Below are 17,945 nucleotides of genomic sequence, written 5' to 3'. Positions count from 1 at the left end.
TTGGAGAAACCACTTGATATATTACTTGTGTTGAGCTATTTAAATTGTTCATTGATTCATTGGAGACAGAAGAAAGTTTGTAAATTTTGCCAATAAACCAAATTTACCAATAAACCAACAGAGGGTTGAAAAATTTTGGTTGTACAATCATCTTCCGGATTAAATAATACCTCCTAGGCACAGCTTAACCATACTCTTTATCACTATTCTCTACCTTGTAGCTCGGCAGCTTTGAGGATAAAAAAATCTCATATTGCCACATCTTCGTGGCGGACATAGACAGAAGAGGCCCCTGTGCAAGAGCAATATATGGGCCCTTTGCAGTTCAACATCTCATCATGATGCACCATACCGGTAGTGGCCCCTTTGCTTTTTGGGCCACTGGGTTGCATCGATGATATTTCCACCCCTTGACATACTTTCCCTATCATTTATAACATTTATAACAGTTTGAAATAAAAATCAACAGCAAAAGCTGAAAAAATGCTACAGAGGGAAATAAAAGAAAAGGAAAAACAACAAAACCTGTAAAAAAGATATCAAAACAGTATTTTTACAGCAGAAATTTTCATAATAAACATGTAGATTATAGCTTTGGCATTCTTCGTGAGCAGTGCATGCGCAACAGATGGTGTACTGTGCTGAACCGCAGTACTAAACACAAAACCCTAATTAAGGCGGCATTTTACAATATAACCAACAGCAAAAAGCGTATAATGGTAAGGATGATGAAATTACTGCCTTCTGTAATTATCACATCAGTGTCGTTCATGAAGATATCTGTCAACACCTGAGTCTTTGGCATATATTACAATTGTACCACGTGAAAAAAAAAATGAAAAAGGCAACAAATATTTAATCAGTGAATCATGTCAAATAAATTTTCATACAGTAAAATAGCATAAAAAAATACAACTTTGGTCATTGAAAAGACTGTGAACAAAAAAAAGTAAGATGTCCAGCCCCTGAAAGATATTTTTTAGAGCTTTTTCACATGTTGCGTTTTATGTTCTTCCCGTGTTTGCGTGGATTTTCTCCGGGTTCTCCGGTTTCCTCCCACATTCCAAAGACATACTGATAGGGAATTGAGATTATGAACCCCAATGGGCACAGTGATGATGCCTTTAAGGTGTTACGGAATATGATGGAGTTATATCAGTAAGGAAAATATGCAGTCACTTGCCCGGTCTTTCTCCCCATGGATGTCTAAGATAGAATCAAGGATGAGAGGATGCTCACTCTTGATATAGGTGTGGGACTTGCACCTATCGGACATTTATATCATATCCGACGTTTAATTAAAAAATAAACTTTCAGAAATTGTCCTATTAAAATGTTTTGTGGGTCTCCTCATGATCACCTGTTCAGAAAGTTCTCTATCTGGTGCCTACATAGTTGTCTACCTATCAGTTATTAGTCCGTCCACACAGTCCCTAACCAGCTAATAATCCTAGTTTAATATCTGATGGCTGGTCAGGTTGAAGGGCTTGTCCGGCCTTACCACATAGATGACCTATCCATACAGCGCTAATATCGGACTCTTCACTTGCTAAAAATAATTGAGTTAAATACAAAAAAAATCTCTCAGCTCTCCTGATTTTGCCAGTTTTTACAATTTTGTGCTGGGTCGCTCCACTGTAGAGAGATTCATATTTGTTGCTTTTTGGAGAGCAGTATGTGAAATTTCTGCTACTAGTGCAATTGGGGCGAGTCTTCTCTGGAGGTGTGCATTTCACCCCTCCCTCCCATACGCTGCCAATCACAGCGCGGCAGCTTCTGAAACTTCTACATGGTTAGATTAGCTGTGATGTGACTGGCAGCACTATGAGAGAAGGGTGCTCCCAGAGAAGACGCTGAAGAAAAGCCCAGTTGCACTACAAGCAGAGATTTCACATACTGCGCTCCAAAAGCAATAACTGTGAATCTCTCTGTAAAAACGCAAAGCAGGAATACGAGGCAGAATCAGGGGAGCTCAGGGATTTTTACAAGGTATTTAACTCAATTTTTTGAGTAAGTGAAAAGCTCCTGTCTAATCATAGTTTATTGGACCCCCACTTATCTGAAATTGATAATCTATACCAGAGATCTGTGATCAATATCATAAGGCCAGGAAAACACTTAAGCTAGACATACTGTACACATTATAAAGATGTCAGCAGATCCTGGTCATTTGGACAGGATCTAACATTTCTGTTCTTGTCATGGTGGACAGCCCAACTAGAAGGGTGCATTCCATCAGATCTTCAGCTTCCATTTCTCCACCATTCTTTGACATAATATTTATATAACAGAGCTGAGTGCAGGCTTTTCAAAAAAGGGATTAAACCTTCTTCTTATACCCATATTTCTATGGCTCATCCAATGACTCTCCGCCACCGCTTGTTCTTAGGCAATGTACACGCAACCTTATTTCCGACTTCTGTCCAAGAAAAGAATGGAACCAATAGAGGGCTGTTCAGATGACCAATTTTTCACACGGACCAAATGGCCGCATGAAAAAGTCACAGCATGTAGTATTATCTTCTGTATGTCGGATGAGACTCACCTATTCAAGTCTAATGGGTGTGCAAAGAAAAATCAAATCCCATATGTTTGAGAATGTTAATATATGTACATATGTGTATATATGTCACAGTGTGTAAAAGTGTTGATAAATGTGCGTCATAAGTGTATATGTGTGTATGTGAGTCATTTTGTGTCTTTGTGTGCAGCATCGGACTGGTGTACCATGGGCCCACTAGTATCATTGACTGTGGGGACCCACTGTTCAGCTTCTTGCAAATATTTCATATCCCTCAATCACAAATTTACCTTTGATTCTATAGTAATAAACTGGATAGCTTGTTATATTAATTATTAAATTTTGCTTTTGTCTGCACATAGAGAATATAGTGTGTTTTACCCACTACTGCTCGTATTTCGGGGTGGTTGCCGGTCACACTCCTGCACAGAGGCCCACCAGGGAATTCACCTGTGCCCCTGTAGACCAGTCCGAGCCTGTATATGAATGTGAATATAGATGTGTATGTGTGCCACAGTGTATATTGTGTAAGTATTTTTACTCTATGCATGTACTGTTCAAGTGTGTCCATTTTCACGACCCTGAACTACCTTAAAAAAAAATCTGTATATTTCTGTGCTGAATGTGCAAATTGTTTCACGCAAGATTGACTGTTGGCTATATACTCCTCAGTCAATAACTATCTCCTGAGTGTGACACTGGCCAAGATTGTATAAGTAACAGAGCTCTAAGGAGTAATGTCTCGCCTTGTAGAGTGTCATGCCTGGCATGCTCGTGTAAGGAGCTTCTCTGGGAAATTAAATATGCAACTTGCCTTTTCAGAGAGGATCAGGATTTGAACTGTTATGCCACCTATACAATCTGGTTTGGCTTTTACCCTAACTCATATGACAAGGCTCCTTAAAGGGTCGACATTGACTTTTAGGATTGTGACTTCCAATAGGTGGCGCTAGAGTTCAAATCCGCCTCCTCTCTGAAGAGGCAATTTGCATATTAGGCAACAGAGTAATACAAGACTTAATTTAACAGTTTAATACATATCATGGGTCTCCATAAAATAATATATTTAATCATTTAAGGAGCCCTGTAGTGGTCATGGTGCCATTTACATAGTAGTATTAACGGGAAATAGAAGGAAACAGGTAGAATACTACTGTGATTAGTTTTAAGGCTGCATAGGTGCTAAGAATAAAATTATATCTGTTGTATTATAATCTGATGTGTCATCACTGAGAAATCAAGCTTTGACGCTAGTGCACTGGGGATGGGGCGATGCACTTTCAGGCCATTATGCAGGCAAACTCAAAGCTTGATTTCTCAGCACTGGCAAGACAGATTAAAACAAAACAAGTATAACTGTTATTCATATCTTAGGATCTTTACAGTCATACCACTAGTTTCAGTATTAAGATTTCCTAGCATATTCCCTTTATATAAAGAAGATAAAAAATAACTGAAAAGAGTAACACCTTATTAAAAAAAAATCCATAAGCCATAAATAAACCAGATGTCTTCTTAATTTGTCACACTCAGTTGAGGTCATTGCTTTTAATACAAGTATAATAATTACCTATTAGTTCATTGAATATTACTGCAGCAAGGTAAAAATAACATAACTGCACAGTGCCATAAGCCCCCAGATCTAATCCAGAATGTAATACCCTTTTATCTCACATACTAATGTGACAATTTGATATTTAATATTTTAATCTAGAGTATTTTCCACTAGCCAAAAACAATATTCAGTATGATCAGTAACCATAAGAAAAAAAAATACAACAGAAGATAAGAAGTTAATGATGATGACATTTCAGGAGTTAAATTTCCATGTTGCCCTTATCATAAGAAACCTTTATTCATATCATCTTTGTATTAACAGCTTTTTTGAATTTAGCCAACCTACAGTTTTAGCAGGTAACAATTTTAGATATAAGACATCTTGTCACTTACCAAACACTTAAGGTAATAAGCAAGTGACACTGGTTTTACTTGCTCATTACCTGTTTTTACATAATGTCACCTAGCGTGCTCATCTTGTCTCACTACATTAAGATAATGGCTGTAATTAGAATACAAAACAGTATGTAAAAAGGTCTTTAAAAGTACATTTCTATCATTGGTGGGGCTGTCATCTTCTTGGACCATTGGCAATATGAGCCATATAGACTTCTAACAGGTAAACCCTTAAATGTATGTTATCTAGACCACAAAAAGAACAATTTATACAATGGTGGACTCCAATGTCTAAGGCACAGACCGAAGCTAGGTATACACTAATTATTTAAAAAAGGCCGAAAAGTCCACAGTAGATTTTTTTCTGCCTACTGTGACCCCAAAAAATTGTGGTAGGTGCTAACCAAGGGTAGATATCTTCGTGAAGGTTCATTTGCAATAGTTGAAACTTGATCGTGTCACTCAACAATCACATCAAGCGAAGCTCACCATACAAGTGAAGAAGAGATTGATCAGCAAGACCAACCGTGAATGACAAGTCGTCATCTAAAATTACTAATGGAAGCCCAGTTTTAAGTTTTGTCTGTAAAAATAAATTGCATTAGACATTGGCCAAAAACAAGAAACCACCTAGAAAAACTTTGCCATTGTGGTGGACCATTCAGACATTCTGCTGTCATTTCCAGTAAAATCCCCACATCCAAAAATATATTTACCAATGACCTGTACTTGGCTTCGAAAACAAGCCTAAATGTTACATCCGATAACCCATAGGCTTGGTGGTAAAGTTTCTACACATTTGGATGTGATATTATTATCTATTAACCATTATCTTTGAAGGAGACCTTCAAGAAGTTTCCGACCTTCAAAGAATTCCATTAGTGGACCTTCAAGGAGTTCCAGGTTATGTTACCACACCCTCGTGGGTCAGCTTTTGTAAGACAAATATAAGGTGAGAAAATAACATGAAGATGAAATTTTTTTATAAAAAAACCCAAAACAATATACTTTGTAGTAATTACCCATGATCTTTAATTTACATCACTTGATATAAACTATTAAAGCTATAATAAAAGTGTTCAAAAAGAGACATTAAAGAAAGTGTCAAAATAGATATTAATCTCTTACCTTAACCCCATCGTTCTTTTTGTTACTGCCGCTTTTGCCTCCTAGGAAGAAAAAGTAAGCGGTAAGAAGGCCCAGGCCAGGTGCCACCAGGATACAGAAGATCAGAAGAAGCATAATGAGCCAAGCTTTGTCTTCGGGAAGTCTGATAACTACTGACATATACTACAGGTGAAGCTCGTAGACTTTCAAACTTTCTGTCACCTACATAACCCTCATGGACGTAATTTTGACCACCTCTAACTAGACAACATTACTAAGTGCAGGTTCTTCTCCAGCAAACACATTCATTTGCAATAATCTCTTCTCCATCCATCAGATCAGATTTATAGATCCAAATAAGTCCCAGTTCATTATAAATTAGGAGGCTCCCCTTGAAGACTTGTAAGAGACAGATCTTCTCTGCTGAGGGTGAAGCACGTCAATACCGGTAGTTTTGTTTATGTATTTCTAGCCAGTGTCCCTGAATGCCCAGCCGTCCCTCTCCTCTAATTATAGCCCTATAATGCTGTGGTCAAGTATCCCATGAAGACAGCTGCACAAGAGCATGATAAGCAGTTGTCCTTCTATATCTTTCACTCAATCATTCAATCCCTCAGTATGGCCAAGCAAGTTTAATGGACCACTTCCAAAAGAAATTCCTCACAAGGCAGAGAACAGCCATCAGTAGAAGAATTTCGGAAGCAGGGAGCATTGTGTTAAGCTCTACCACCTCCCCTCCTTGACAAATGGCTAAATTCACTATCTGTCTCTGTCTGTCTATCTATCTATCTATCTATCTATCTATCTATCTGTCTGTCTGTCTGTCTGTCTGTCTGTCTGTCTGTCTATCTATCTTATCTATAGATTTATACATATGCAAACACACACACTCCTCACTCCTCAACATTGATATTGCTACACCGAGAAGGAAAAGTCATGTAATTATGAAATTTACAGGATGGATAGACAAGCTGCTGATATGCAAATGATGAAAGAATGTAAATACAATTTTCAAAACATTTAGATTTAATCAGTATCAAGTTTGAGCGCCACGTTCAAAAATCCTTTCACTTACATGCCTTTTCTGAAATCAGTGAGGTTATTAATGGTTGTCAGAGGAATGTTCTGCCATTGAATGCACTTGGGTAAATCATCAAGATCCGCTGCTGGCAGCTCCCTTTGCAACTGTCGACCAATGAGATCCCAGAAGTGCACAATAAAAGACAAGTTAGGAGATGCTGCAATCCGTGGTAGCACATTTTGGTCACACAAGCTGCTCACAATAGCACGAGCAAGACATGGCCTGTGGTTGTCTTGCTGAAAAAGGCTCCTAGCACAATGTCACATTTTCTCATGAAGGGCTCTTAATAGTGTTGCTCCTGTGGTCTTCAGACCAATCTCCAGCAATATCCCACCCAAAATAGAAGTGGAATTGATCTGTTGGGACGTGGATTGTCTTAGCCTCTTACGGCCCCTGAAGACAACAACCACATTGTGTGTACACCGTAATGCGATTTTATATGTAATAGTGATGTGTGTCTTATGCAATGTTTTATAGTAATATAAAGTATGTAAGTCATGTATAGTGTTAATGTATAATGTAAGTAGTGTATAGTATTAATGTATAATGCAAGTAGTGTATAGTACTGGATAAGCATAGGATAAGAAATATAGGACTAGCCAAGTGGGTGGGAACTAGTGTCAATAAAAAGCAGGTCACTTCCTAGTAGTGGGAGAGTTAGGTGGAGTTAGAGAATTGCATAGTGAAGGTCAAGTTCCGGTGCGGTGGGTTGCTAGGGGCAGTATGTGTCACTTGTTCCAAGCAGTGGGAAGCATTACTGGGATCCTGAGGGGTCGCTCCTGTCATGTCAGGACAGGAAATTGAGCTTGGGGGTAGTCCAGGATGAACTAGTGACAGGATGTGAAATGCTGTACCCTATCCCACCTGTCACCTCCTGATGAACTTGAACTAACTAGTAAATGCTTGCCTGTTATAAAGAACTTGGTGTCCTCTGAATTGTTTGTGGTGGATCTTGAAGAGGGAAGCCTGGAGGTAGCAGAGGCCTAGGACCTACAAGTTAGTTTGATGCACCTCACACCCAATAGCATTCTGGGACTGGGACACCTTTTGTCTGTAAAGTGAAACCGGACAGAAGCTTGGTCATAACTACTGCTCTGTCGAACTTTGCACTTCTGACTTTTGCTCTGAACCATGATAGCTTTTGACATGACATCAGTGGAACACCTGTAGTTGGACATCCGGCTCGTAGCCCAAAGTTATGCAAGTGTTTCTGATGGTTTGTGTAGACACTGATTGACTCCTTGGTTTGGTATGTGACGACTAGAGTTGAGCGATACCGTCCGATACTTCAAAGTATCGTATCGGATGGTATCGGCCGATCTTTAAAAAAAGTATCGGTATCGCCGATTCCGATACCGGAAGTCCCATTCAAGTCTATGGGACTTCCGGTATCGGAATAAGAAAAACCCTTTCCTGCCCTTGTACAGCCTCTCTGGGGTCTGTACGGGCCTTTCGGGGGGCTGTGCCGGCCTGCCAGGGGGTCTGTGCAGGCTCCGGTGGTCTGTGCCGGCCTGCCGGTGGTCTGTGCAGGCTCCGGGGGGCTGTGCCGGCCTGCCGGGGGGCTGTGCAGGCTCCGGGGGGCTGTGCCGGCCTGCCGGGGGGCTGTGTCGGCCTGCCGGGGGGCTGTGCCGGCCTGCCGGTGGTCTGTGCAGGCTCCGGGGGTCTGTGCAGGCATCGTCCGATGGGACTACAAGTCCCATCGGGCGATGCCTGCTACCATGACAGTGATTGACACATTAGCCAATGATGGGACAGTAGTAGTCCCATCATCCGGCTAATGTGTTAAATGTAAAAAAAAAAAAAAAAATTACATGCTACATACATACAACATGCATACTACATACATGCTACATTCATACTACATACTACATACATGCTACATTCATACTACATAAATACTACATGCAACATACATACTACATATATACTACATGCATGCTACATACATACTGCATGCTACATACATACCACATATATACTACATACATACTACATGCATGCTACATGCTACATACATAACACATATATACTACATGCATGCTACATACATACTACATGCTACATACTACATATATACTACATGCATGCTACATACTACATGCTACATACATACTACATATATACTACATGCATGCTACATACATACTGCATGCTACATGCATGCTACATACATACTACATACATACTACATGCTACATACATACCACATATATACTACATACATACAATACATTCATACAATACATACATAGACATACAGTACATATAACATAGAGTAACATACTTACCAATACTTGTCACATTGTTCCCCGAAGCCATTGTCTTTTCCGGAATAAATATTAACATAACAAACCACAAAAATACTCACCCACGATCCGAAGCAGTCCACGAGTGTGTCCCACGACGATCTTGGGTAGAGAACTGCAGCATCAGATGATGCTGCCGTTCTCTACGGGCTGCAGGAATCCAATGACGGAAGGTAGGTATCCTTCCGCACTGTATTCCTCCGCCACTTAAAAAAAAAAAAGTCCCTAGTCTCACTTTATGCCATTGCTGTGTGGGAAATTCCCACGCAGCAATGGCATAAAGTGAGACTAGGGACTTTTTTTTTTTTAAGTGGCGGAGGAATACAGTGCGGAAGGATACCTACCTTCCGTCATTGGATTCCTGCAGCCCGTAGAGAACGGCAGCATCATCTGATGCTGCAGTTCTCTACCCAAGATCGTCGTGGGACACACTCGTGGACTGCTTCGGATCGTGGGTGAGTATTTTTGTGGTTTGTTATGTTAATATTTATTCCGGAAAAGACAATGGCTTCGGGGAACAATGTGACAAGTATTGGTAAGTATGTTACTCTATGTTATATGTACTGTATGTCTATGTATGTATTGTATGAATGTATTGTATGTATGTATGTAGCATGTAGTATGTATGTAGTATGTATGTAGCATGCATGTAGCATGTAGTATGTATGTAGCATGCATGTAGTATATATGTAGTATGTATGTAGCATGCATGTAGTATATATGTAGCATGTATGTAGTATGTATGTGGTATGTATGTAGCATGTAGTATGTATGTAGCATGCATGTAGTATATATGTAGTATGTATGTAGCATGTAGTATGTATGTAGTATGTATGTAGTATGTATGTGGTATGTATGTAGCATGTAGTATGTATGTAGCATGCATGTAGTATATATGTAGTATGTATGTAGCATGTAGTATGTATGTAGCATGCATGTAGTATGTATGTAGTATTTTTTTTTTTTTTTTTTTTAACATTTAACACATTAGCCGGATGATGGGACTACTACTGTCCCATCATTGGCTAATGTGTCAATCACTGTCATGGTAGCAGGCATCGCCCGATGGGACTTGTAGTCCCATCGGACGATGCTTGCACAGACCCCCGGACATCAGCACAGCCCCCCGGCAGGCCGGCACAGCCCCCCGGCAGGCCGGTACAGACCCCCACAGGGTGCACAGACCACCGGCAGGCCGGCACAGCCCCCCGGCAGGCCGGTACAGACCCCGGGCAGTCCACACAGCCCCCCGGCAGGCCGGCACAGCCCCCCGGCAGGCCGGCAGAGACCCCCGGAAGGCCCGAAATGACGGCGCATCATGATGCGCACAGACCGCGCATCATGATGACGTCAGGCCGTCAATCAACTGAACTTCCGATTCCGATGCCGAATTCCGATATTGAAAAAATATCGGAAGTCGGTATCGGAATTCCGATACAGCAAGTATCGGCCGATACCCGATACTTGCGGTATCGGAATGCTCAACACTAGTGACGACCAATTTTACTTATTGCAGTAATAATAATAATAATAATTTTTATTTATATAGCGCCAACATATTCCGCAGCACTTTACAATTAAGCGGGGACATGTACAGACAATAAATTCAATACAAGTTAAGACAATTCAAACAGTGACATTAGGAGTGAGGTCCCTGCTCGCAAGCTTACAATCTACAAGGAAATGGGGGGACACAGTAGGTGAAAAATGCTTGTTAATTCAGGTCTGGCAATTATAATAGGGATTTTCATATAAAGCTGCATGATCCGGTCATCAGCCCGTGTGTTTAAGTGCAATAGACAAGTATCAAGTGCAGTTATCATGTGCATGAAGGGTGTGGAGACAGATGAATAGTAGGGTGCAGATTCAGAATAATATTTGGAAGGAGGGAACAGGGCAAAGTTAGCTTGCTGGGTAGTTGATGTGGTAGGCTTGTTTGAAGAGATGGGTTTTCAAAGCGCGCTTGAATAGGTCAGGGCTAGGTATCAGTCTGATCGCCTGGGGAAGTGCATTCCAGAGAGCTGGAGCAGCACGAGAGAAGTCTTGGAGGCGGAGGTGCGAGGTTCGGATTACGGGGGATGTTAGTCTTAGGTCATTTGTAGAACGGAGGGCACGTGTAGGGCGATAGACAGAGACGAGAGAGGAGATATAAGGCGGTGCAGAACAGTGGAGAGCTTTGTGGGAGAGAGAGATGAGTTTATACTGGACCCTGTAGCGAATAGGTAGCCAGTGTAATGACTGGCACAAGATGGAGGCATCGGTGAAGAGGCTGGACAGAAATATGACCCTGGCTGCCGCATTCAAGATGGATTGGAGAGGAGAAAGTTTGGTAAGAGGGAGACCGATCAGAAGAGAGTTGCAGTAGTCCAGGTGAGAATGAATAAGAGCGACAGTAAGAGTCTTAGCAGTTTCAAAGGTGAGAAAAGGTCGGATTCTGGAGATGTTTTTAAGATGCAGGTGACAAGAGCGACTGAGTGATCGGATGTACGGAGTAAAGGAAAGTTCAGTGTCGAATATGACCCCAAGACAGAGGGCATGCTGCTTGGGAGTTATGGTTGAACCCTCCAGGGTTATTTCGATGTTAGGTAGAGTGAGGTTAGTAGAGGGGAGAAACACAAGAAGTTCAGTTTTAGAGAGATTTAGTTTCAGATAGAGGGAGGACATGATGCTAGAGACAGCAGACAGACAATCCTTGCAGTACAGAATAGATCACTACAACTCATTCCTCAAATCTGATGAGATATACAGTCATGGCACCCTTGAAACTTTTCCAGAAAATTAAGTATTTCTATCAGAAAATTATTGCAATTACACATGATAAAAAGGGGAGAAGTTGACTAAATCTTTGCATTGTGTGTCTGTGTGCCACACTAAGCATGGAGAACATAAAGAGGAGACGTGAACTATTTGAAGACTTGAAAACCAAAATTGTTGAACAATAGCAACAATCTCAAGGTTACAATTCCATCTACAGAGATCTTGATGTTCCTTTGTCCACAGTGCGCAACAATATAAAAAAGTTTACAACCCATGGCACTGTAGCTTAACTCACTGGACATGGATGGCAGAAAAACATTGATGAAAGGTTGCACCACAGGATAGTCTTCCAAAGAAATTCAAGCTGTTCTGCAAGCGCAGGGTAGATCAGTGTCAGCGAAAACTATCAGTCAACATTTGAATGAAATGAAGGAGATCCAGGAGGACCTCACAGCTGACACAGAGACATAAAAATTTAGACTGTAGATTGCCAAAATGTATGCCAAAATCCTTCTTGGAAAGCATCTCATGGACATATGAGACCAAGATAGAGCTTTTTGTTTACCGAAAAAGGAATAAGAATAGAACACAGTACCCACATTCAAATAAGGTGGAGGTTCAAAGATGTTTGAGGTTGTTTTCCTGCCTTTGGCATTGGGTGCCTTGATTGTGTGTTAGGCATCATGAAATCTGAAGATTATAAAGGATTTTGGGTCGCAATTTAGTGCCCAGTGTCGAAAGCTGGGTTTGCATCCTAGGTCATTTGTCTTCCAGCAGGACAATGAACCCAAACATACTTAAAGAAGCAACCAGAAATGGACAGAATCAAAGCACTGGAGAGTTCTAAAATGGCCGACAATAAGTCCCATACTAAATCCCATCGAACACCTGTGGAGAGATCTTAAAATTGCTGTTGGGAGAAGGTGCCTTCAAATATGAGAGACCTGGAGCAATTTGAAAAGAAGAGTGGTCCAAAATTCCAGGTGAGAGGTGTAAGAAGCTTGTTGATGGTTAAAGCAAACAATTGATTTTAGAAATTTATTCCAAATGGTATTCAACCAAATATTAAGATGAGGGTGCCAGCAATTTTCTCCATCCCATTTTGAGGGTTTTGTGTGAAATTATGTTCAATTTGCCTTTTTTCTCTTCAGTTTTCTTGTGTTGTTCCAATACCCACAAAAGGAAATAATCATGTGGAAAACAAATCATGTGTAATTACAATCATTTTCTGGGAAAAATATGCGTTAATTCCTGGAAGCATTAATTCCCGGAAACATTCATTCCTGGGCACTGCAACAGAGTGAAGACAAGGGTGTATGTTCTCTGGATCTTTATTCATTCATACATCGTGTTTAAAAGTCCGGCTGACTCCTTCATCATGTATAGTATGTTGTACAGAGCCACCTCCCTTATATAGGAGAGAGAAGAAACTTCTACACAGCTTAAAACATTAAAACCAACAATTTATACAAGTCACATATGTAAAATTTGCAGCACAGAACCATTTTGTATATAAAAGTGAAATATGTTGAGTATATGATGTCTTAAAATTATATTTAAAAAATAAAATATCCAAAAAAATTATCCTTCCTTTCTTTATCTTCTTTTCTTTCCTATATGATATGATTTCTTCCCTCCCCTTTATAATGGAGGTGGCTCAGTTTAACATACTATACCTGATGAAGGAGTCAACCTGACTTCGAAACGCGTTTTATGAATGACTAAAGATCCACAGAACATACACCCTTGTCCTCACTCTGTGGCAATACCTGTGACTTACCACTCTTTTTCCTGTTTGGTTTCTTCCCACCGTTATGTGGCTCAGCGGTCAGAGCAGCAACCCTTCATTCTTACAAGTACGGAGTTGTGCCAGGTCACAACCCAGGCAGGTGAGCATACACAATCCTTTGCTTGCTGTCTTATATTGAGGGTAGCACACTTGGAGCGCCTTTTCTCTTTCTTTTTTCAAATCTGATGGACAACACCTTCATGAAGCAACGTCACACCAGTGTTACTCTTGGGATTATGCGGTGCGGTGTCATAGTGGACCTCTCTATCCTTCATTTTGGATACATTAAGAGTCTGGAATTACATTGATTTGATTGTGGAACCAGGGGTATGATTACTTTTCCAGAGACACCCAGGAACGTGGCGCTCATACTTCATACTGAATAAATCGAGATTCTTTTAAAGCCAGCAAGAGAATGCACTGTCAGTGCGCATTGTAAGGAGAAAATCTGTTGAGCAGAAACCAGCGCCACCCTCGCAAGTAACGTCACTTATAGAGATGGGGCTGGTCTCTGCTTATCCTGCACATTGGGTAGGCTCCTTACTATGCACACTAACAGGGCGCTCTCTTGCTGGCTCGTCACTTCTCATCAGAGGTGGGGAGTGAGCGCACTGTCAACTGACCAGAGACTAGCCCAGTTAGATAGAGAAGAGAGGGAATGATGGGGACTTTTTAATTAAAAAATATTAGAAAAGTTAATAACACTAAATAAACAGATTTTTATGACCTTTGTCAAGCAGCAAAAAATATCACAACCACTAGGTCACCACATACAGACACACGTGGCATAAACATCTCCCAAAAGAACATAGCGAAATCAATATAAAGCTGATCATCTCTTGCCACTTATCTTGAGATTTGTTAAGACAAGATGAAAGATAAGGAAGGACACATTTGTAGGTTCATCCTGGTAAGATCCATGCTTGTACTAAGTAATTGCTTATCCAGTAATTCACAACTAAACTCTTAAAAGCACCACTCCAGCGTTTCTTTATATTTTGCCACTGGAGTGGTGCCAATATTCTAAGTTCCCTGCTGCTAGTCTTACACTTATCAGCTGTTGCCTTCTTCTGTTATCAGCACAACACCAGTCGGTCTTCTGCAGTTTGTGACCTACTGGATCGCTCCAATATCTACTGGGCGATCCTGAAGTCAAAACTTAATGTAAGTCTATGAGTGCCAGAATAAGGCGAGAAGAATGTTTTCAGACTTACACTTGTGACCATTACCTCTGACTTTTGATCAGTCACAAGTTGTGGTCACAAGATGGTGGAGAGGGATCTGAGCGGCCCTGGGAACAGCCGAAAATGATTGATGGTAAACATAATACTAGGGGAAGGTAACCTAGATTCATGGCACCACTCCAGGGCTGAATTTAAAAAAAATGGAGTGGTGCTTTAACATCCAAATCATTCCAAAAAAGACGAGCAGAGCTGCCAAAAAAATCCTACACTCTGTGTTAGAGACAAGGCCATACACATTACACTTACGTCATTTGAACCCTCCGATATCGACTGCTTCAGCCAACAGTCAAGTGTGTACAAGTGTTCCTCAACAGAATGTTGTTGTGGTAAATAAGGATCCAGCATGTCTAGTTTCGGACTGCAGATCCATTTCTTTACTAGGAGATAAGCCATCAATGGAGACGTCTGGCAACAATTCTTTCATAGAGAACAGAGGACCACTCCTGTGTACGGGTTTGTTCAGCCAATGGCTGTCTAAAGTCTTAAGTTAGAGAATGGCCTTCTAGACCAGACCTGGGCAAAGTGCGGCCCGTGGGCCACATGCGGCCCGCTGGCTGTCTCAGTCCGGCCCGTGGACCGAGACAGCCGTGGGGCTGGAAAACTGAGGTTCACCTGCCGCACTGTGCCTGCCGGCTCGCTATCTCCCTAGGCGCAGAAAGCATTGGTGGAGGAGGGGACTCCACCTATGGGGGTGGACATGGGGATTCTATGGGGGTGAACATGGGGATTTTGGGGGGGTGAAAATGGGGATTTTTGGGGGGTGAACATGGGGATTTTATGGGGGTGAACATGGTGATTCTATGGGGGTAAACATGGTGATTCTATGGGGGTGATGTACAGCACATGAGGATTCTATGGGGGTGATGTACAGCACATGGGGATTCTATGTGGGTGACATGCAGCAAATGGGGATTCTATGGGGGTGACATTCATCACATGGGGATTCTATGGGGTGATATGCACCACATGGGGAGGCTATGGGGTGACATGCTGCACATGGGGAGGCTATGGGAAGTCTGTATACTGTCATGCAGTATATGGGAAGGCTGTGTGGGGCTCATGCAGTATATAGGGAGGCTGTGTGGGGCTCATGCAATATATGGGGAGGCTGTGTGGGGCTCAATAAGTATATGGGGAGGCTGTGGGGGCCTCATGCAGTATATGGGAGGTTATGTGGGGCCTCATTCAGTATGTGGAGAGACTGTAGGGCTCATGCTGCAGATAAGAAGGCTGTGTGGGGCTCATGCAGTATATGGGGAGGCTATGTGGGGCCTCATGCAGCATTTGGGGAAGCTGGGGCTCAGGCATTACATGGGGAGGCTGTGTGGGGCTCAAGCAGTACATGTGGAGGCTGTGTGGGGCTCATGCTGTACATGGGGACTCTGTGTGGGTCTCATACTGTACATGGAGAGGCTGTGTGGGGCTCATGCTATATATAGGGAGGCTGTGTGGGGCTCATGCTGTACATGGGGAGGCTGTGTGCGGCTCATGCTGTATATAAGGAGGTTGTGTGAGGCTCATGCTGTATATAAGGAGGTTGTGTGGGGCTCATGCCACATATGTAGTAGGCTGTGTGAGGCTCATGCTGTATATAAGGGGCTGTGGGGGGGTTAAAGATATATAGGGGGTATCAACATACTTTATTCTGCTCAATATTAAGTCATACAATTAATATTATTAAATTAATATTCAGTAGAATTAATTTCAAGCTATTGGTTCGGCCCTCCACAACAGTCATGGTCTCTCATGTGGCCCCTCGGGAAAATTAATTACCCACCCCTGTGCTAGACCCATAATTTTAATGACCAGGGAATTAGATCACTCTCAGTAAAACTGGTACTTTCTACTTTACAATAGTTACCAACAGGACATTATATAGAATCATAGAATGGTAGAGTTGGAAGGGACCTCCTGGGTCATCTGGTCCAACCCCCTGCTCAAAGCAGGATTCACTAAATCATCCCAGACAGATGTCTGTCCAGCTTTGTCCAAAGAATAGGTGATAACCTGTGATTCAGTAGAAGGTCAACCGCTGGAACCCCCATCGCTTCCGATAAAGAAGATCAGATGTTCAATGTCTATGGAACTGTTGGAGATAGCTGAGGACAGTCCCTTACAGAACTCATGTTCCCCTGCTATGAGGCATTTCAAAGTGACAGTGATGGGACCCCTACTGATCCGGAAATCATCACCTATATTTTAATGTTGGGAATAACCCTTTCATGGTTAAATGGTCAAACATTTGCATTCGGAAATCACTTACCAGAGAAATTTCGAGTTGCCAGCATTGTGGTCAAAATAGCACCCTATATTAAACATGAAGAGATAATTATAAATGCAGTTGAAGACACAGTTATAGAACAACCTTTATGCAAACCATGAAAGCAATGTGACTTCTGTATCTGTGCAGCGTAGAGTTCATGACTGATGGAAGAAATAAGGATCTCATAGTGTGATCAACATGACAATGCCGGAACTGGGAGACGTATGGTTGTACTATACTCACTGAACATAGTGGATAAGTAACTCTCAATACTCTGCTGCTGGAAAAATGGGATATTTCACTGAACACATTTAGGTGACTTCTAAGGTAACTTATCAACGGAGAATAAGGCCCAGATATAGCGGTGTAAACCATGATGAGGTGCGCTGTGTGGATTTTGGCTTCATTACAATCTACTAAAGGTTTCTTACCATATGTAATTATGGTCTATTTGCATTGTTTGCTTGTAGTTCTGTATCATCGACAATAAAGAAGATGCCTGTATCAGTAATATTATGGGGATTCATCCTTATAACAATATTTTCCAGAACATAACCCAATAGATGTCAATGGGGATCCAAACTTTGGTGCTGTAAAATGGCTGTAGTAAGGGCTAAGGGGACTGCAAAAGGAAGCAAAGAGCAGGACCTCTGAATGTTCTGACAGCTCCTGACTGATGTCCTACATTGCTTGAAACTGTTGCATGGAGTAAGATTATTTTAATTAAGCTGTGTAATTTGTGCATTCTTTAATGATGTTCTAGCAGAATGAGATAGAGAGGACAGAGACCAGGTTGTAGAAAGTAATTGAATTTATAACAGATTTTTTGGGGGGGCTCCAAAATCTTCCTAAGACAATGGTAATGTTGCAAGTTCCTTATGAGGCTGTTCTAGAGTAGAAGTTCAAGGTTGGCCACATCTTGAC

General features: G+C 41.6%; 1 protein-coding gene across 2 annotated transcripts in view; it reads right to left on the bottom strand.

Moving 5' to 3' along the window:
- The window catches only part of CAMK2A (calcium/calmodulin dependent protein kinase II alpha), a 281,034-nt gene that overhangs the window by 42,734 nt on the left and 220,355 nt on the right, over nucleotides 1–17,945 (bottom strand). For both annotated transcript variants that reach the window (XM_073567989.1, XM_073567988.1), the window contains exons 12-13: nucleotides 17,022–17,064; nucleotides 5,603–5,643 (exon numbers count right to left, since the gene is read on the bottom strand). In XM_073567989.1, the coding sequence (XP_073424090.1) occupies nucleotides 5,603–5,643; nucleotides 17,022–17,064 (84 nt within the window). The remainder of the gene's footprint in view (nucleotides 1–5,602; nucleotides 5,644–17,021; nucleotides 17,065–17,945) is intronic.

The sequence above is a fragment of the Dendrobates tinctorius genome, unplaced genomic scaffold (assembly GCF_039654945.1).
Source record: "Dendrobates tinctorius isolate UK_male_01 unplaced genomic scaffold, ASM3965494v1 ptg000020l, whole genome shotgun sequence".
Classification (NCBI taxonomy): Eukaryota; Metazoa; Chordata; class Amphibia; order Anura; family Dendrobatidae; genus Dendrobates; species Dendrobates tinctorius.
This window is presented reverse-complemented; position numbering and strand designations above follow the sequence as displayed.